General features: G+C 36.2%; 1 protein-coding gene across 2 annotated transcripts in view; it reads right to left on the bottom strand.

Annotated features, from left to right (window-relative positions):
* Positions 1–19,076, bottom strand: part of NAA15 (N-alpha-acetyltransferase 15, NatA auxiliary subunit) — an 82,726-nt gene extending 63,650 nt beyond the window's left edge. The window contains exon 1 of one of the 2 annotated variants that reach the window (XM_051965331.1): positions 18,704–19,076. In XM_051965331.1, the coding sequence (XP_051821291.1) occupies positions 18,704–18,757 (54 nt within the window). In that variant the 5' untranslated portion in view covers positions 18,758–19,076. The remainder of the gene's footprint in view (positions 1–18,703) is intronic. The other variant, XM_051965332.1, reaches the window with a different exon arrangement.
* Positions 19,077–19,386: the final 310 nt, after the last annotated feature.

Below are 19,386 nucleotides of genomic sequence, written 5' to 3'. Positions count from 1 at the left end.
ACGAACTAAACAGAGATAAACTACTTACATTCTAATAGGGAGAGATGTGTCCCTTTTAACTTGTGTCCCTCTGAACCCTATCATCATTATGAGTCATGACAGGCCTGGGCAAGGCCTGGAAGTAGCTCTATTATGTCTTGATGATCTGACAAATGGAAAGAGGAATACATTTGCAGGGGAAGGATAAGCGCTAGGGGGAGGTTAGGAAAAATTATGTCATATAATCTGTGCACACCCAAATATCTGTACACAAATGAGGGAAGAGGGCCCAGGGATGGGACACTTGCTGACACTTGAATCTCACTTTCATCCAAACTAGTCAAAGGAGGAAAATATACACACAAAGTTGGGTACACTGGGTGAAATACACTTCACTCAACCCAACATGGAAATCAGAGTAAAAGAGGAAAAGAAAAGGGAAAGGAGGAGTGTATATTAGAGGAGGAACTATTCCTAAGTTTACAAAACTTTGTTATATGGCAAAAAAAATGGAAATTTGGGGGAATGTCCATAAACCGAAACAATTGAACAAGTTACAGCACATAAATATGGTAGACTACTACTGTGCTAAAAGCAATATTGAAAGAAGTGGCTTTGGAGAAACCTAGGAAGGCCAATATAAACTGATAAAAGAGTCTAGTGAGGAGAAGCAAGAGAATAACTGAGAACAACATGATCAAAACAAACAAACGTGAAAGACTTAAAAATTTTGATTAGTGTTACGAATAAACAAGATTCTAAATGACTAATAATGAAAGAAGCTATCACCGTTCTGATAGTAGAAGTGAAAGATTCAAAAATACAAAATAAGACATTTTTTGTACATGAACAATGGGAAAATTTGTTTTGCTTGAAAATATATTGTTTGTAACAAGGATTTTGTTCTTTTACTCTCAATTTGGGGAGAGGAAGGATTGGGATGGTAGGAAGAGTCCAGATTTATGCTGAATGAACAAAAAAATATTCCCTGAAAAAAAATAGAAGATGATAGCAGAATGAATTAGGAAACAGAATCCAATATATTATTTACAAGAAACATACTTGAAGCATTGGGAGCTGGAAGAAACTCTATTTTACTTTAGCTGAAGTTAAAAAAAAAAAAAAAAAAGGCAAGGGGAGCAAGATTTCAGACAAGCTAATTGCAAAAATAGACTTAATTAAAAAAGATAAATGGGAAAAATACATTTTTCTGAAAAATGCTACAGACAATAAATATCAACATAAAACATAAAGTTAAGCAAGAAATAGATGGTAAAACTATGGTTGGGAATTTCAATAATCTCAGATGTAAATAAATCTTTAAAAAAAATCTGATTGGTATTTTAGAAAAGTTATATATGAGACATGATTATTACAGAATGAAAACAAAAAAGAAATACACATATTTTTCTCAATTGTGCATGACAACTTACAAAAATTGACCATGTATTAAAACATAAAAAAACACCTCACAAATGCAGAAAAACAGAAATAGTAAGCATGTATTTTATGAATCAAAATGCAATGAAAATTGTATTCCATAAAGGGTCACTGAAGATTAATCAGAGGCTAAATAACTTAATCCTAAAAATAAAAAGGTAAATTCAAGAACAAATCACAGAAAAAAAAATTTCATTAGAAATAATGACAATAAGACAACATATTGGATTTGCAGCTTAAGAGAAAATATTTATCTTTAAACATTTTTGTCAATAAAAGAACAGATCAAAGAAATGGAGATGCCACTAAAACAATTTAAAAACCAATAGATTAATAAACACCAATTAAACAACAAAAATAAATATCCTGATATGTCAAAGAACATTTGAACAAAATTGGAAACAAAAATAACACTGAAATAATAGATGAAATAAGGGGTTATGGGAGAGGAAGGTAGCAAATAATAAAACAAACAAAAAATGGTCATTATCAAATATGAAAAAGACAAACAAATGAAGAATAAGGGAAATGATAAACTATTTTGCCCAATTATATTACAACAAAAATGATAATATAAATTAGGTGGATGAATATTTACAAAAATATAAAATATTCAGGTAAACAGAATATACAGAGGGCTTAAATCTAAGAAAAAATAAATCAAACAAACCATAAATGAGTTCACAAAGCAGGATTTGAGAGGGGAAGAGACAAGAGGATGAATTTACTAGTTACTGAATTTTAAAAGCAGAATTAACTGCAATAACAAAAGCTATTTAGAAAAATAGAAATGGAGCCCTACCAAGTTATCTGTATATTACAAATGATTTTGGTATCTAAACCAGGGAAATCAAAACAGAAAGTTAACTACAGATCAACATTTCAAATGATTACTGATAAAAACACACTTAAATAAAATATTAGCAAGAGACAACAATGTATGACCAAATTCAATCTATACCAGGAATCCAGGGCTGGTTCAATATTAGAAAAGATGCCAAGAAAAAAAAAACAATCGTATGATCATATCAATAGATGCAGAAAATGCTTATCCTGTAATAAAGATTCATCCTAAAAAAAAAAAAAAAAAAAAAACAGGGGCAGCTAGGTGGCACGGTGGATGGCGCACCAGCCCTGAAGTCAGGAGGACCTGAGTTCAATTCTAGTCTCAGATACTTAACACCTAGCTGAGTGACACTGGACAAGTCACTCAATCCCAATTGCCTCAGCAAAAACCAAACAAAACCTAGACCAGAGGTGAAGCTGAATTGTTCAACCATTATGAAAAGCAACTGGAAATCAGGTCCACAAATTTACTAAATTATAACTTTGTACTAAACTAAACTTTGATCAAACAATAACCTTACTGAATCTATACTCTAAAAAAATTAAAGAAATAAGAAAAGTACTTTCCTAGGTACAAAAATATTTATAGATTCATTCTTGTACTGGCAATTATTAAAGTCAGTCTCAAAAATAATTTGGAACTATACCCCAAAAGTTACTAAACTATACCTCTGAGTCAATGATACCACAACTATACCCCAAAAATTACTAAACTATACTTCTGAGTCAATGATACCACTAGGTACTGATTGATTGATAACCTAGATCTATGCTCCAAAGAAATCTAACACATAATAGCATCTATAATGTAGAAAAATATTTATATTAGTTCTTTTTGTGGTGGCAAAGAATTGGAAACTAAAGGAATATCCATTAATTAGCTGACAGCTGAAGAAAAATATGGCTTATGAGTGTGACAGAATATTACTCTACTGTAAGAAAAGATTACTGTAAAAAATGTTTTCAGAGAAACCTATAAAGACTGATATGGAATAAAGTAAGCAGAACCAGAAAAACAATTCACATTAACAACAATACTAAAAAAATTTTTTGAAAGATTCAAGAGTTCTAACCTATGCAATAACCAGTAAGATTCCAGAAGATTCATGGTAAAACCTGTTACCCAGATTTTTCTGAAAGAGAAGCATTAGCCTCAGGGTGAAGATTTGAGACACAATTTTTTGGACAAGACCTATGTATATCTTTTGCTTGACAATGAGTATTTGAGAAAAGAAGAAACAAAATATCTTTGCCACAAAGTGGGAAGTTGTGCTTGGGAAGAAAGAATAGAGGTCTCATTTGAAAAATAAAATAAAATTAAGATTAAAAGTAAAACAAAGTTGCTAGCTAATCTAGATGATCTTTAAGGTTCCTTTCTGAACTGTTGGATTCTACTGGATAGTCTTTTTCACAAAATTTAGATATAAGAGGTTAATAAAATTCACAAATGGGGTAGCTAGGTGGTGCAGTGGATGGAAAGCCAGCCCTGGAGTCAGGAGGACCTGAGTTCAAATCCAGCCTCAAACATTTAACACATCCTTACTGTGTGACCCTGGGAAAGTCACTTAACCCCAATTGCCTCCGGGAAAAAAAACAAAATCCACAAATGACCAAAAATCGCTTTTATATCCCTAACTATTTGAAGACTTCAAATTAGGAAAAAATACTCTCTCAAGCAGTCTGTTTCTGATTGCAGAATTTTAATTGTTAGGAAGTTTTGTTTTACATTGAGGAATATATTAAATTCCCAAAATAAATTTGATCTTCTATAAAATCTATTTCTGCTTTCTGGGGACTAGCAATAAATAAATAAATAAATAAATCTCTTCTACACAAAAATGATTCAAATGTATGAAGATAACTGAAAATCTTTATTATGAACCTACCTCTAACCTCCTGCAAAATATCCTAGTTCCCTTCAAAAGATGAATTTATGCTCCTATGGTCATGCTATTCAATCCTTTCACCATTCTCACAGTCCTCTTGTGGAAATACTCAAGGGTTATCTGTATCATTCATAAAAAAAATACCAAAAACTGAATACCATTCCTTCTGGACACTATGCATTCCTTAATTTATCCTAGTATGTTAGCTTTTTCAGCCGCCACATAAAAAAATGCTGTCTCATATATTGATTGTAACAACTAAAATCTTCAGATCAACTGTCAATCTATCCTCCCTATTCCATATGTTCAATAAAAAAAAAAAAATCCAAGGAAAGAATTTTGCATTTATCCTATCACACTTCACTTTTATTAGATTAGATTCATTGTCATCCAATAAGTTGGCTATGTCTCTTAAATTCAAAGTAATTGTCGATTATACAATCTGTATATGTTACCATTCAAGTGAAAGCAAACAGATACCTGTGGCAGTCCACTAGAGTTCTCCCTACAAGGCAAAATGTATTAATGACAACTGTGTGGATGGGGTTTTTCAATCAGTTTTAAATCCATTTAACTGTTCTTGCAAGCTTATTTGAAGCACAGTGGATATTTTAATAAATTTAAATTATTGTAGTTATAAATGTTAATTTCAAACACCCTTCATTGAAGCTTTAAAATCTCTGCTGACATAACTCTAAACACATAGGTAACTTCTCCAACTCCTTCTGAAGGGAACAAAAATCTACATTTAATTTCATTTTAAAGATAAAAGGAACCAATAAAACAATTTTACTCAACTAAAAAAAAAAAAAAAAGTGTTAAGCATTCCAACTTAGATTCTGCCTAAAAACAAATGTAAGATTCCAGAGCTGAAATTTTAGAGATAGATTAAAGTAGTCTGACTTACTAAGGTGCTTAAGCCAAACAAAAGTCAAGTGACTTGCTCAGAGTCACAGAGCTAAAAAGGTTTTATACCCTGGTTTTCCCTGACTCAAAGCCTTGTGCCTTTATCCATTTTATCTTACTGGTAGTACACAAGTCAAAAATTCACAATGCCTGGGAAATGAGTGTGGACCACAATACAGCATTTACACTCTTTCTGTTATCGTTTACTTATATTTTTGTTTTTCTACCCAGGTTATTTTTACCTTCTTTCTAAATAGGATTTTTCTTGTGTAGCAAGACAACTGTATAAATATGTATACATATATTGTATTTAACATATACTGTAACATAGTTAACATATATGGGACTACCTGCTTATCTAGGGGAGGGAGTGGAGAGATGGAGAGGAAAAGTTAGAACAGAAGTTTTAACAAAGGTCAATGTTGAAAAAATTACCATGCATATGTTTTGAAAATAAAAAGCTATAATAAAAATAAATAAATTTATTTATTTAAAAAAAAATTCACAATGCACTGTGCTACGTTCAATGCCATTTAAGTAGGGGGAATGTAGGTGGCAAACTAGCAAGGGTACTGTGGAAAAGAAAAATTACTTCTAAAACCTAAAAATTAATCTATTGTGTATAAATATGAGATTTTAATCATTCTAAATATGACTATATATACCTCCATACTTTAAATAGATTTGTGATCTAATCCATGTATATCATTCCCTCCATATCTCAGGCATGCTGTCTTCTAAAGATCTTTCACAAAAGAGTGATTCAAATTCCTAAGAACTTTCTTCCAGACTTACTGGGACCTATTCTCCCTTTCCTCTCTACTAATTCATTTGGTGATCTCATCAACTCCCGTGGATTTAATTACCTTCTCTATGCTGATGATTCTCAAGTCACCTCTTACAGACCTCCAATTTCACAATCTCCAATTGTCTTTCAGATACCTCAAACTGGAAGTCCAATAGATATGTTAAACTCAATATGTCCAAAACTAGACTTCCCCCAAAGTCTTCCTCTATACCTTCCTTGTTGTTTTAAAGCGCAACACCATCCTCTGCAGTCCCTTAGGCTCACAACCTAGAAGCCAGACTGGACTCTTTATTATCTCTTAGCCACCACCAAGTTGTTGCCAAGGCCTGTTGATTTCACTTTTGCTACAGTTCTCAAATACATACCCTTCTCTCACCTGACTGTTTATCAGCTCACACCTTGATTACACTGCAATAGTTTCTGATAGGTCTGCCTGCTTCAAGTCTCTTCCCAGTGCAATCCATTCTCCATTCAACCAGCAAAGTGATTCTTCTAAAGCCCTTCTCCCACCAAGCTACCACATTACTCAATAAACTGTAGTGGCTCCCCATTACCTCCAGGATCAATTACAAAGGGCCTTCAAAGCCCTTCATAACCAGCTTCCTTCTCTTCCCCATTCTAACCTTATATCTTTACCTACCCCAAGATATACTCTTGGATCCAGTGACACTGGCCTCTCTGCTGTTCCTCAAACAAGATACTCCATCCCTTGGCTCTGGACATTTTCTCTAGCTATATTCCATGCAAGGAATGCTTTCCTTCCTCATCTCTAGACCTTCTAGTATCTTTTAAGTTTCAACTAAAGTCCCATCTTCTAAAGAAATCTTTCCCAACCCTACTTGATTCCTGTGCCTCCTCTTCTTAATTAGTTTCTATTTGTCCTGTATATAGATTGTACGTAATTATTTGCTTGCATGTTGTCTCCGCCATTAGATTGGGAGCTCCTTGAGGACTTCTTTTTGTATCCAGAGAGTTTAGCATAGTGTTTGACTTGTAGTAGGCACTTAATAAGTGCTTACTGACTGACCTTATATATTCCATGGATACCAAAGAAACATACAGGCTGTTGATGCTATATAATTGGATCTCTCTTTTTATTAAGTGCTCAATACTTTGGGCATTCCAAGGATCCAAATATTATCATTTGATTTAGAAAAAAATAAAGTGTAAACATAGAGTAAAATCTAAATCTCACCACATTTCATGTCATCACATACTATATTGTAGCAGACTAAGCAGACTAAAGGAACTTTTCCAAAGGAAAGTAAATTATTATTAACTCACAATTCAATTGGCATAACTTGGAATAACTTATAAAAATCACAAAAACATTGAGTTTTTAAGAATGATTTTATTTTCAAGAGATAAAGTAAACATGACAATGGTTTTTCATTCAAAAAGTTCCAGAACAAACACAGAATACAGCAATTTCTTATAGATTTTAACTAATTTCAATTGCTAAAACAAAGTGACCAAAAGAGCCTAAAAATCTCCTTTATCAGCATATACCTGAATTACTTGCCAAGCAGACAGAAATGGAGGTCACAGGCTCTTCACACTGGTTATAATATAAACTTATTTGAAAAAGCTTACAAAGAACTGCCTGCCAAGATGGCTACATGAAGGAAGGGAGTCTTTCCAACTCCCACACACACCTACTTCAGCAAAAACCTGAACTCCTACAGGAGAGAAATAACAGAAGAAATGCAACAAGTAATTACTGTAAGTGATTGCTTCTATCTAGAAATGCACAAAATACTTGCTTGTGCTGCTCATGGACAACAGTAAAGGACCAAAATAGAAAAACATACCCCTTCAGCCTTCAAGTTCTACCAGACAAGGAACATTTTCATAGCTGCCAGCTTTCTGTCTAGGTGCAGCAAAAATAGAGAGCTCCCCAAATAAAACCTCAGGGAGGAAATCCATCCAGATGGATGGGGACCCTTGGGGAACAGCAGCAACCAGTACATATCTAGCAGCTCAGAAAGCAATATCGATTAGAAAATCTCAGGAAAAGTGACCCATGTGTGCAAAAATGTTTGTAGCAACTCTTTTCGTAGTGGCAAGAAACTGGAAACTGAGTGGATGCCCATCAGTTGGAGAATGGCTGAATAAATTATGGTAATATGAATGTTATGGAATATTATTGTTCTATAAGAAACAATCAGCAGAATAATTTGAGAGAGGCCTGGAGAGACTTCCATGAACTGATGTTAAAGTGAAGTAAGTAGAACCAGGAGATCTTTGTACATGGCAACTGCAAGATTATACAATGATCAATTCTGACAGACATGGCTCTTTTCAACAGAGAGGTGATTCAGGCCAATTCAGTGGTCTTGTGATGGAGAGCATTATCTGCACCCAGAGAGAGGACTGTGGGGACTGAGTGTGGATCACAACATAGTATTTTCAACTCTTCTGTTTGCCTGCTTTTTTTCCTTTCTCTTTTTCCTTTTTGATCTATTTTTTTTTTTTGTGCAGCATAATAATTGTGGAAATATGCGTAGAAGAACTGCACATGTTTAATATATATGGGATTATCTGCTTTCTTGGGGAGGAGATGGGAAAAGGGAAGGAAAAAAATGTGAAGCACAAGGTTTTGCAAGGGTGAATGTTTAAAATTATCTTTGCCTATATTTTGAAAATAAAAAATTTTAATAATTAAATTTTTTTTTAAAATTAAGAGTGTCACCCCAGGGTTCCAACTTTCTGAGTAACCTGTTCTGAGACCATCATATAAGAAGGGCCTTGAATATATAGCACTTTGAACCTCAATACTCCAAATAGTATCTAGAAGAGACTAAGATCCACCCAAAAAATCCAGCCAGAGGATGACCCTGGCACAAAAGCCAAGTTCAGGAACTAAAGCTGTTAAAAATGAATAAACCAAAAAAGACATCAAGCAGAATAAAAAATTATCGCACATCTATAAATCGCCCTAAAGGAAAGAATAACTCCTTAACTACAATGACTCAAATGGAAAAACGAATTACTATGAGGGTTACATGAATACCTAAAGAAATTAAAACTCTGAGCTGGAAAAATAACTAGTTTGGAAGAAAAAATAATAAGCCAGAAAATTAAACATACCAAAGAGAAATTAACAACTGAGATAGCTAGAAAAATATTGGAATGAAAAATATCTAACATCAAAAATAACCAAACTGGAAAACAGGTCAAAAATAGATAATTTGAAAACAATGAATTCCCTCAAAATCTGGATTTTTAAACAAACTAAACACTATATTTTTAAAAATCATGCACAAAAACTGCTCAGGTCTTGAACAAGAGTACAAGTTCGAGATAAAAAAAATACCAAATACTGTCTACAAAGGACCTCAAAAGAAAGTCTCAGCAATGTTACAGCCAAAATTCAGAATTTCCATATCTGTTGGTAGAACATACTTATGTCTCCCCTATCCTTAAAAAATCCTTACTTGATCCACCATCCCTACTATCATAATCTTGTAACTTTCTTCTAGCTATCATTTAGACTCCCTGAAAAGGTCTTCTATGTTAAGTACCTCCATTTCCTCTTTCATTATTTTTAAACTCTGCCTTCCTACATCTTTACTTTTCTCCTGCTCTCTCCAAAGCTACTAATGATTTCAAACTGACAAATCTTTGAGGGAGGGGAGGAAGAGAGCCCACAGGAGACAATTAAGGTTAAGTGACTTGCTCAAGGGTCACATAGCGTGTGTCAAATGTCTGAGACTGGATTTGAATTCAGGTCCCTGTAACCACTTTGCCACTCAGCTGCTCTGACAGAATTAATAGCTTTCTCTCAATCCTCATCCTTCTCAACTTCTCTGCATATATCACCATTCTCATTGCCAGACTTATCTTTCTAGGTTTTCATATCACTATTCTATCCAGGTTTCCCTCTTACCTATCTGAATGAAATTTTTCAATTCTATTTGTTGGATCATCTAGGTCATAACTGCAAACCATGTGTGATCCCAGCTGTCTGTCCAGACATCTTTATATAAAATTTAGCTTCTGGATCTTCTGAGACCCCATGGATTCAATTGCCATCTTTATGATGATGATTCTCAACTCTACGTATCTGGTCCTATTTTCTCTGCTGACCTCAAGACAAGAATCTTCTAGTGCCTAATGGATATCTCAAATTACATACCTCAAAATCCATGTCACCTTGACATCCTAAACTCAACATGTACAAAAGTAAATTCATTATCTAACCCCATCCACCCCTTAAGTGCCCTCCCCCCCCCAAAAAAATACTTCCTTATTACTATTAAGGATGCCACCACCCTTCATGAGACCCAGGCTCCCAACCCAAAAGTCATCCTCAACTTCATACCCTAACCCACCCCCAGATCTGCAGTCAAATTTTATCACATCCTTGAATACACTCCCTTCTCTTCTGACACTAACACCATCCTGGTGCAGGTGTCTTAATTCCTTCATTACTGCTGGTTGGTTGCCACAAATCTTTCCCGATTCCAACCATATTCTATTCAGCAGTCAAATTAATCTTGCTAAACCCAGGTCTGACAATGTCATTCTTCCCTATTCAAATGCAATTGGCTCCCCCATTACCTGCAGGATTAAACACATAAATGCTCTGCAATTCAAAGCCCTTTCAGAGTCTATCTTCTTTCCCACCTCACCCTCATCCCAGCTTTTCCAATCTTCTTTCACCTTACATACTCTCAAATTCCAGCTAAAATCCCATGTTCTTTATTAAATCTTTTCCAATCCCCCTTAATTCTAGTACCTTCCCTCTGTTGATTATTTCCAGCTTATCCTGTATATAGCCTATCTGTACATAATTGTCTTTGCCATTAGACTATGAGCTTCTTGAGAACAGGGATTGTCTTTTGCCTTTGCATCCTTAGCATTTAGCAAAGTGGCTGGTACATAACAGGGACTTATCGAATGTCTGCTTAATAAGCATCCAGAAAGAAAAAAAAAAAAAAAAAAAAAAAAAAACAGTTCGTGTACCAAGGGACCAAAAATTCATGACCAAAAATCTTTGAAAGCTATATTTTAAAAAGCAAAAGGTTAACTGAGAATAACTTCTCCTGAAAAGTTGAATATAATCCTACAATGGAAATAACTGAACTTTTAATGGAACAGAAGGCTTTCAAGCATTTCTCATGAAAAGAGCTGAGTAAGAATTTTGAAATAGTTAAGGAAATTCTAGAAAGTAAGTTTATCTGAGCAACCAAAAAGAAATATATGATGATGCAGTACTAACACTCTAATAACAAGTATCCCTTCAGAGCCTTAGTATCTATAAAAGGCACTGAGATATTTAACTTAAGAAAAACAAGAGGTCCTAGGGGATAAACTGGTTCTGTTTTGAAAATCTGGAAAAAGAGAAAGAGAATAAAATGAATATAATAGTATAGAAAAGAGAAAAGAGTTGAAATTTACTATTCTTATAATTGGGTTATATGAGATTATACAAACATGCAAAAGTGAGATGGGCTTCAGATGACCTTCATTCTTAACTGAAACAGACCAAGAGACCAAGAAAAGTTAAATACACACAATCTGAAAAGGACAAAGGAGAACTGAACACACAGCTTGGTATAGAAATTACATTAGACTTAAAGAAGCAATCTAGGATTGAGTAAGGAAGCTGCACAAGTAAAATATGCTTCCTATTTCCAAAGGAAGTATGAGAAGGAAAAGCAGCAAAGAATGAGAATCTAATGACCATGGAGTAAGAAAGGACTGAACAAAACATGTGAATATTTTGATATGTGAAAGATATGTGAAAGGAATGAAATGGAATATAAGTGATTTCAGAGAATCCTGAATAAATTGAACTAATGAAGAGAGAAGTGATCAGACCAGGAGAACAATTTAAATTTATACAAACTCTTTTCAAAGACTAAAGAACTCTGACTACTGCAATCATTAACCAAGTTTCTCTAGGAGCTATGATAATGTTACCCAACCCCTGAAAGAGAGGTGAAAAACTCAAGATACAGACACATAGCTTTTTGATCATCACCACTACATGAATTTATTTTTTTTTTTTTGCTTTACTGTGCTTACTTATTATTTTACTCTATTTTTTAACTATGGGGTGCAGGCTAAGGATGAGGGGAATGATAAGGGACTAAAGAGCTTACCAATAATAATATCCCTGATCCTCCCAAAAAAGAGGTCTACTCCACCAAAATTCAGAAGAAAGCACAGCTAAGCAAGAAGCTTGTTTTAAAGTAATACGTATAATTTATTATATATAATTTTTAAAAATAAATGCTATAAAATGGAAATTCAGTTTCAAACCCAATCTTGTTTTCTATTATGTTTATAGAAGCACTCATTTTTGTTTCAAAAGTAAAAATACTGATTTATAAAAACTATCTATAGAATCTTGTTCACTGAACAATCCTTTGATCATAAACATAAGGCAAAACCTAAAATATAGAACTGCAAAGGAGTATGTTAATAAGACAGAAAAAAAGTAAAAGAAGGTATGGTCTTCCAGATATTTATGTTTTAGAATAGTGGTTTCTAAATAAAGCCTTAAGACACTACAGAGATCAGTCAACTATCTACAAAGAAAAAGAATCAGGTGGATAAAGAATATCTATTGTTTGGCTTACAATATATATCCAACCTATAAATTTGTTCTTCTGTATACATAGGTGAGGCAGACTGAATAGGGGTTAAAGTTAAATTGGAAAATGAACTGGGCTTACCTAAAGAAACTGTAATGTTCCTTTAATGATAGTCAATGATCTTGAATCATAGGTCTATCTTTCTGATACTGATATTCTACTAGTAGTGTTGGATGGATATAATATGTCAAATATAAAGGTCTTTCAAGAAGTGAAAATCAGTATTAGGCTGATAGTAACAAAGGGGTACTTGTGCAATATTTAACAAATAAGGAACTTGGAAGAACTTGAATAAAAAATGTCATTAGCAAAATATGTGATCAAAACAGGCTAGTCATGTAATGACAAGAGATAATAGATAAACAATCCAAGCGCTCCACTAAGATCCTTGAAATGTCAGAAGACAAGAAGCTCCAGCATATTGGGTGGATCCTGTGAAACCAACTCATAAGAAGACATGGATAAGAGTTGCACAGACCATGAAGGTTTGAAGAGACTGTAATCTGAATCCTTAGAAGAAACATCCAAACAAATGAAAACATATATCCACCTAAATATAAAGGAGGCTCCTAGAATAGACATGTACCTTAATGAGAGACGGGAGTCTGTGATAGAAAGAAGCGACCTACCTAGGAATTCCAAAGGAGCTGAAGACATGCTTACTACAAGGGGGACTGATTGTGATCAGCTTTTCCAAGCCCTTCCTGAGTTTAAAAGATAGATAAACTCCCTTCTATATTCCTACAGTTATTATATCTTCTATTTAATTAATGTCCAGCTTAAGTCTAACCTCTTCCTTGAATCCTCCCAGTTTTAATACACAATCAAATCTTCCCCTATTTCCTGAAAGTCAAACATTAATTAAGCACCTACTATGTGCCAATTATTTATACTGAGTGGCAGGGATACACTTATGAAAAAGAAACACAGTCCATGCCCTCAAAAAGGTTACAATCTAACAGACAAAAGAAAGAGAAGTTATCATGGGAGCATGGAGATTCAATCCAAGCTGACGGGAAATGAAGAGTTGACTGATTTAGGACCTCTCTTTAAATGGAAGCTGTGGAGATGATTTCCTTTTCCTTCCCTCCAGCCCTTCAATCAGAGGGTACTGAGAAGATGTAAATACTATGCAATATTGAAAAATGATGAGTTTCCTAGAGATGAGGTTTCCTGCAGGCAGGATTGTCATGGAGTCCAGTCCTAGAGAGTGCAGCTAGTTGGAAATAAGCACTTAAAGGCTATATAAAAGAATAGGGAAATCTTAATCTATAGAGAGAGGATAGATGAGGAAAAAGAAAGAAAAAAGATCCAGGACAGCCTGAGATGTGGCTATGATTACAGAACAATATTTATCTACTTTTGTGACTTGATATTTCTGTAATAAAGAGAATGCTTTCCCATATATTTTACTATCACTCCAGATGTAAATTCCTTACTCCTAAATTCTAGAAACTCCTTTATCTTACTTTTTGCCTTTACCTACCCTCCAAATCTAAGTGGGCTTCAGTCCTCCCTTGGATTGCTGGTTATTGGGAAGGACTTAGGACAATTAACATTTCTTACAAGACAGTTCTTTACCCAGATTCGGGGCACTTGGCATGCATGAACGGCAAGTGCAAATCAATTTGAATTTCAGATGGTAAGGAAGTTGTAAGTATTAAAGGGGTATCACTGCTGGCTCCTCTTCAATCTGTCCAACAAGCTAGCATTAAGGCCTTCAGAACTTCTGCCTAAGTTCTCCCCTATCATCCTTTGCACCCAGATGCAGATTTATTTCCAAAGGATTTTTCTACAAAAGGCTGTCACACTTTCATTGTGTGTCTATCTGTTTGTTTGTTTGTTTGGGGGGGGGGGGGGAGAGGGAGGAAGGAGGGGGAGAATGCTGATAAAGGAAAAACCAGTAGAGGCAACACCTTCTACCAACAAAATATAAGTTCTTCAACTTTTAGCCTTGCCTGGCGACCTGAAGTTTTGCTAGCCCAGAGTCACAATATGTATAAGAAACTGCATTTGCATGCTAGTTTTGCTAATACTCAGATCAGCTCCCTATTTATTATGCCATTCTTTCTCTTTCCCAAAAGATTTAATATGGACATCATTGTATACTTTTGTCTATATTCCCAACTAGATTATACACTCCATGAAGGACAGGAAAAAGAATTGTCCTATCTGTATCCCCTTTGTATCAAAGGTTAAATTGTGTTCACTATCAACTGAATACCAAATATATTTCATTATAATTTATTTTAAAATATTACAGCAAACCATAAAAATTCAACAAAAATAATTCAATTTCTTATTTTGAAAGAATGTGCAATTCTATAATCTACAGTTCCTTTCTTCTATATTTTTTAAATTTTAGACCGCTAAAAATAGATCATAGTATTGAAAATGAAATTTTTTGTGAATAAAGTGAAAAATATAGTCAATTTAGCTTAATACATAAAGATTTTCACTAAATACTTCTTGTTGATTGAGTAAATGCTTAATTCTTATTTAAAGCGTTTTTTTTTTTTTTTAAAGATTTGAAATGTTTAACAATCAAACTTTCTAGACAAAATAACATTTAAGCTAAAGGTCACTTTTCACTGATAAATTTTAAAATCCAAATCAACTAAATATACTATTGTATACATTCAAGTTCAATTCCAATGCCTCATAATGGGGTGAAGGTAACCCTAAGTTCTTGAAAGTTAGCGTAAGCAAAGCACAAGTTAGGACAGGTCTTGCACCAAACTGGAAAAGTTTCAAGGATGGTCTCTTTCTATTTTGCTTCCAACCAAAAACCAGCCTAATTAAGCTCAACTATGACCCTCACCACAAGACTGACCACTAGATGATTTTTTTTTTGGCCAAAACAACTTCTGGTGTTAGTTTATTTAAAGAAAGGAATTGGAAAGTATACAGGTGGAGAGGATTGCCCACTAGTCTTTAACTTTAAAAAGTTAAAGTAATTATTCATTCACTAAGCAATTAAAGAAATATCTATTGGTTAACACAATTTATGAAAAATTGTGATCTCTCATTATTGTTTTTATCTTTTAAAATATTTAAGAATACAAATAAAATTCTATTAAAAGTTCTATTATAGACAGAACCAGTTCCCAAGAACTACACAACTCGTACAGAACTGGGATTTTGTTGTAGACTACTGTAAAATAACTTAGTTATCTCGAGCTTTTGTAAATCTGTGGTAGGTTATAACAGTGCTTAATCTATACAATATGATCAACTGTGTTGGTTCTCTCTCCAAGGGCAAAAAAAATTTGCATAAGGGGTTTACTTTCACTATCTGTAGTACACTAAGAACTATATTCCTTTTACCTGAATTAAAAAAAATTTTCCTCATGCTTTTCCTGTCATTTAATGATTAGTATTAAATAATCTCTCACTAATTGTTTTTAGACCTTTTTAAAATGAAATTTCCCCCCCAAATGGGCTAAAATCCAACTAAGTCTTAAAGATTAAGTCTTTAAAAAACAAACACTTAAGTTTTCTTTCCACATAGGAAACTTTAGATTACTATAATTTATCAACTTTTATTTAATATCAAACTAAGAGAAAATTTTTATCCTTTCTTTTGTGTGTAATCAGTTACAGAATTTATATATTTTGAGCTGTTTCATTGAAGTATTTACAAGTTTTGCCCCAGAAAGGATTTCACTCCACTTTTTATTTAATTTAAAAGCAAGTTTAAATGTGCAGATAATCCTTATCATTGATAGCTACTTAATAAATGACTTCTTTCTCAGAAATGGAAGGGTCCTTACAGATCATTTCTTGCTTCTAGTCCAGCATCCTAATTTCAGTGAGGAAACCAAAGCTCAGAAAGTGAGAAATAACTGCTCAAGGTGACAGATAGCAAGAAACAGTTTTTTTTTTTTTAAATCAAGTACTCCAAACTCCACTACACTTATCTCTACACCAAATCTACCAGATTTGACTAGAGAAAATACCTGTCAATATGATACAATGTAAAATACAAAAAAGTATGCTAAGCACATTGTCAACAGAAGTAAACTTAAAATATTTCTAACTCAATTGTTCTTCAATAACTAACAACAGCAAGTTGCACCCAAAATAAACAATATTCAGAATTCTGAAGATACAACTTAGAAAATATGATTTTTATTTACAAAAAAATTATAAAATCCTCTTATACTCAAAGAAAAAATTGCTTATAAAATTTCTTGTCAAAATGTAAATAAGTTTTTTTCCTCACTGGACAAATAATATCAGGGTGACAGAAAGATATCTCTACAGAGACATCTCATTTAACTTATGATTCAACTCTCAACTATTCTTCATGTCAGAATTAGAACAAAAAAGAAGAGTTCACATCTCTCACAAAAGCACACTATTTAATAATCCAGGTCCAACTTTAATAAAATTCACTGCATGAACCCTAATTCTGGAAATCTTCACCAGTGATGTAGAAATTGATCTCCTCATTTAAAAAGAAAAGTATACACATATTTTATCTTAAAACTTCAGTCTGATATTTAAAAATCCATTATTTTCCCTATTTAAGTTAAATTATGAACAAATATCAATTTGGCAACAGTATTTTACTACAAGGCCCAGTTTTCTTCCTATACTGAAAAAGTCTGGTCTACCTAAAATGCCTATGAATTGACAAACTTGAATCCACTTTGAAAAGTTGAGACTACCAGAATACACCATTCCCCTAATAATCACCTTTTCTTTATTCTCAATGGAGAATAATTTTTTTTACAGATTTCTACTATTTAGTAATTAAAACACCTAACAGGTTTCTGTTTAGCCATTTATATTTTCCTTGGAAAACCTTATAAATACAGCCAGGGAGATATGAGTTCAGTTATGCCCTGACACAAATTGGAAGATATAACCTCTCCATGCTTTAAGCATCTAAGACTATGTAAGTAAGTCACTGACCTGAATTGGTAAAAAGTTTCCTCTAATGAGAGTTTTCTATATCCAAACAACCACAAATCTAATAATCCCTATTCCTCTTCTCACGGACACTATATCAAAATATCAATCTAGAGTCTAGATTCTAAAGTTCTTTCTTAGTAGTATTTAACTACAACTTGTTTTTACATACCACAGTATTTCAGATGTGTGAATCATTTAAGTGTTAATCAAAGTTGACACTCGGCAAATGACTGAATTTGATATTTAAGCTCCAGTTACATTTAAAAAGGGAAGAAAACTACTAATAACTCTGATCTACTCCGATGGTATCAAAGATTAAGATAACTGGGAAATTGGAAGCAGATTTCCCAGTTTTTCTACACAAACTTGATCTGTGTACAAATACATAGCACTGACACACCAAACTGATGACTTGGTTTACCAGTCCTGACTTACGGAAAATAATTTGCATTGTACTACTACTTTTCAAAGTCAAAACCTAAGAAGTGAATTCTTATTCAAAGTTAAGGTTTTCTTACGGAGCAACTTAGGATTGGTTATTGTGAAATCCTTTCGTGGATAAAGTAAAGTGTCTGGGCACAGCAAGGGCAGGATCTCTATTCCACGCACACTACAAGCCAGGTGAAAACGTGCTACAATGTAGTCCTGGCACTGTAGCTACACATCTACTACTCAAGACCTACCCACCGCCAGACACACTCATTGAGAAATACAAAGGCTTCCGCGCGGCGACTAGCCCCCCAAAGTCGGAGGCGACGGACCGTGCCCAGAGCTCAGTCCCCAGCTTCGCAGCCGCCACCGCCGGCTGCGATCTGGCCGCACACGCGTCTCATTCACAAGAAAAAGTCAATCTTACAACTCAAAGCTGCAAACTTTTTTTTCCTTCCTCCCGGACCGCCCCCTCCCGCCAGGCCCCACCTGGTCTCCACCTCCCGGGAAAGAGGACGGCGGAGCCGGGGCGCACAAATGCCGGCCCCCGGCCCGGGAAGCGGGAAGCGGGCGCCGCCGGGACGCGGCGGCCCGAGGGGGGCCTGCGGCGGCCGGCCGGCACGGGGACACGCTCCCGGGATGGCCACGGGGCCCCGCGGCGGGCCAGGGCGCAGGGCGCTCGCAATGAATGAGGCGCCCGACACGGGACCCCCGCGCCCCCCGTCCGGGCCGCCCGCCGGGGCCTAGGCGGGACGCGGGCAGGGCCGCAGGGCGGCCGGGGCGCGAGGCACGGACGCGAGGGGCGCGCGCGGGCCGGGGCGCGGCGACCGCCGGGCGGCCGAGCGGGAATCGCGGCGGAGCCCGGGCGCGGGGGCTGCACTCACCAGAATCCGCTTGAAGAGCGCGTTCTCCTTGGGCGGGAGGCTCACGGCCGGCATCGTCCCGGCTCCTCCCGCGGCTCCCGCCGCTGCCGCCCGGCTTCGGTCGGGTCTGTCTGGGGCGCTGTGGGGGTGTGTGTGTGTGTCCGCCGCCGTCCCCCGGCTGCTTCCTCAGCCCGAGCGCCCGCCGCCGCTGCCGCCGCGCTGTGGCGCCCGCCCGCCCGCCGGCCTGGCTCCCTCTCCGCCGCCGCTTTTCTCTTCCTTTGCCTGTTCCTGCTGCCGCCGCCGCCGCCGCCTCCCCCCGGCGGGTCCCCGTCGGCGGTTCACGTGGTAACTGAACAGACCGACAGAGGTAGCCAAAATGGCGGACGCGGAGGGCTTTCCCACCCGGGTCACACCTCGTATTGCGCAGGCGCCGTGACCTCCTTTCCCTTCTCGTCCCCTCCCCTTCCTATCCTTCGTAGTCCTCGCCTCTAGTCCCGCCCAGAGCCTCTGGGAAAGGGTGGGTGAACTGCTGAGGCCGGGGAACCGACTGGGGCGGGGCTTGCCTGCCCTTCTTCCTCTAAGTGCAGAACTGTCCCACTACTCGCCTGGCTAACCCGAATGTCGGGCCTCAAACTGGGGTGCTGGGGACGGAGATGGGGTGTGCCTCCCACTCCGAAAGTCTAAAGGTCTCTCGGGGGTGGTCC

The sequence above is a fragment of the Antechinus flavipes genome, chromosome 6 (genome assembly GCF_016432865.1).
Source record: "Antechinus flavipes isolate AdamAnt ecotype Samford, QLD, Australia chromosome 6, AdamAnt_v2, whole genome shotgun sequence".
NCBI classification, from domain to species: Eukaryota; Metazoa; Chordata; class Mammalia; order Dasyuromorphia; family Dasyuridae; genus Antechinus; species Antechinus flavipes.
Note: the sequence above shows the minus strand (reverse complement) of the source record. Positions and strands in the feature narration are given on the sequence as shown.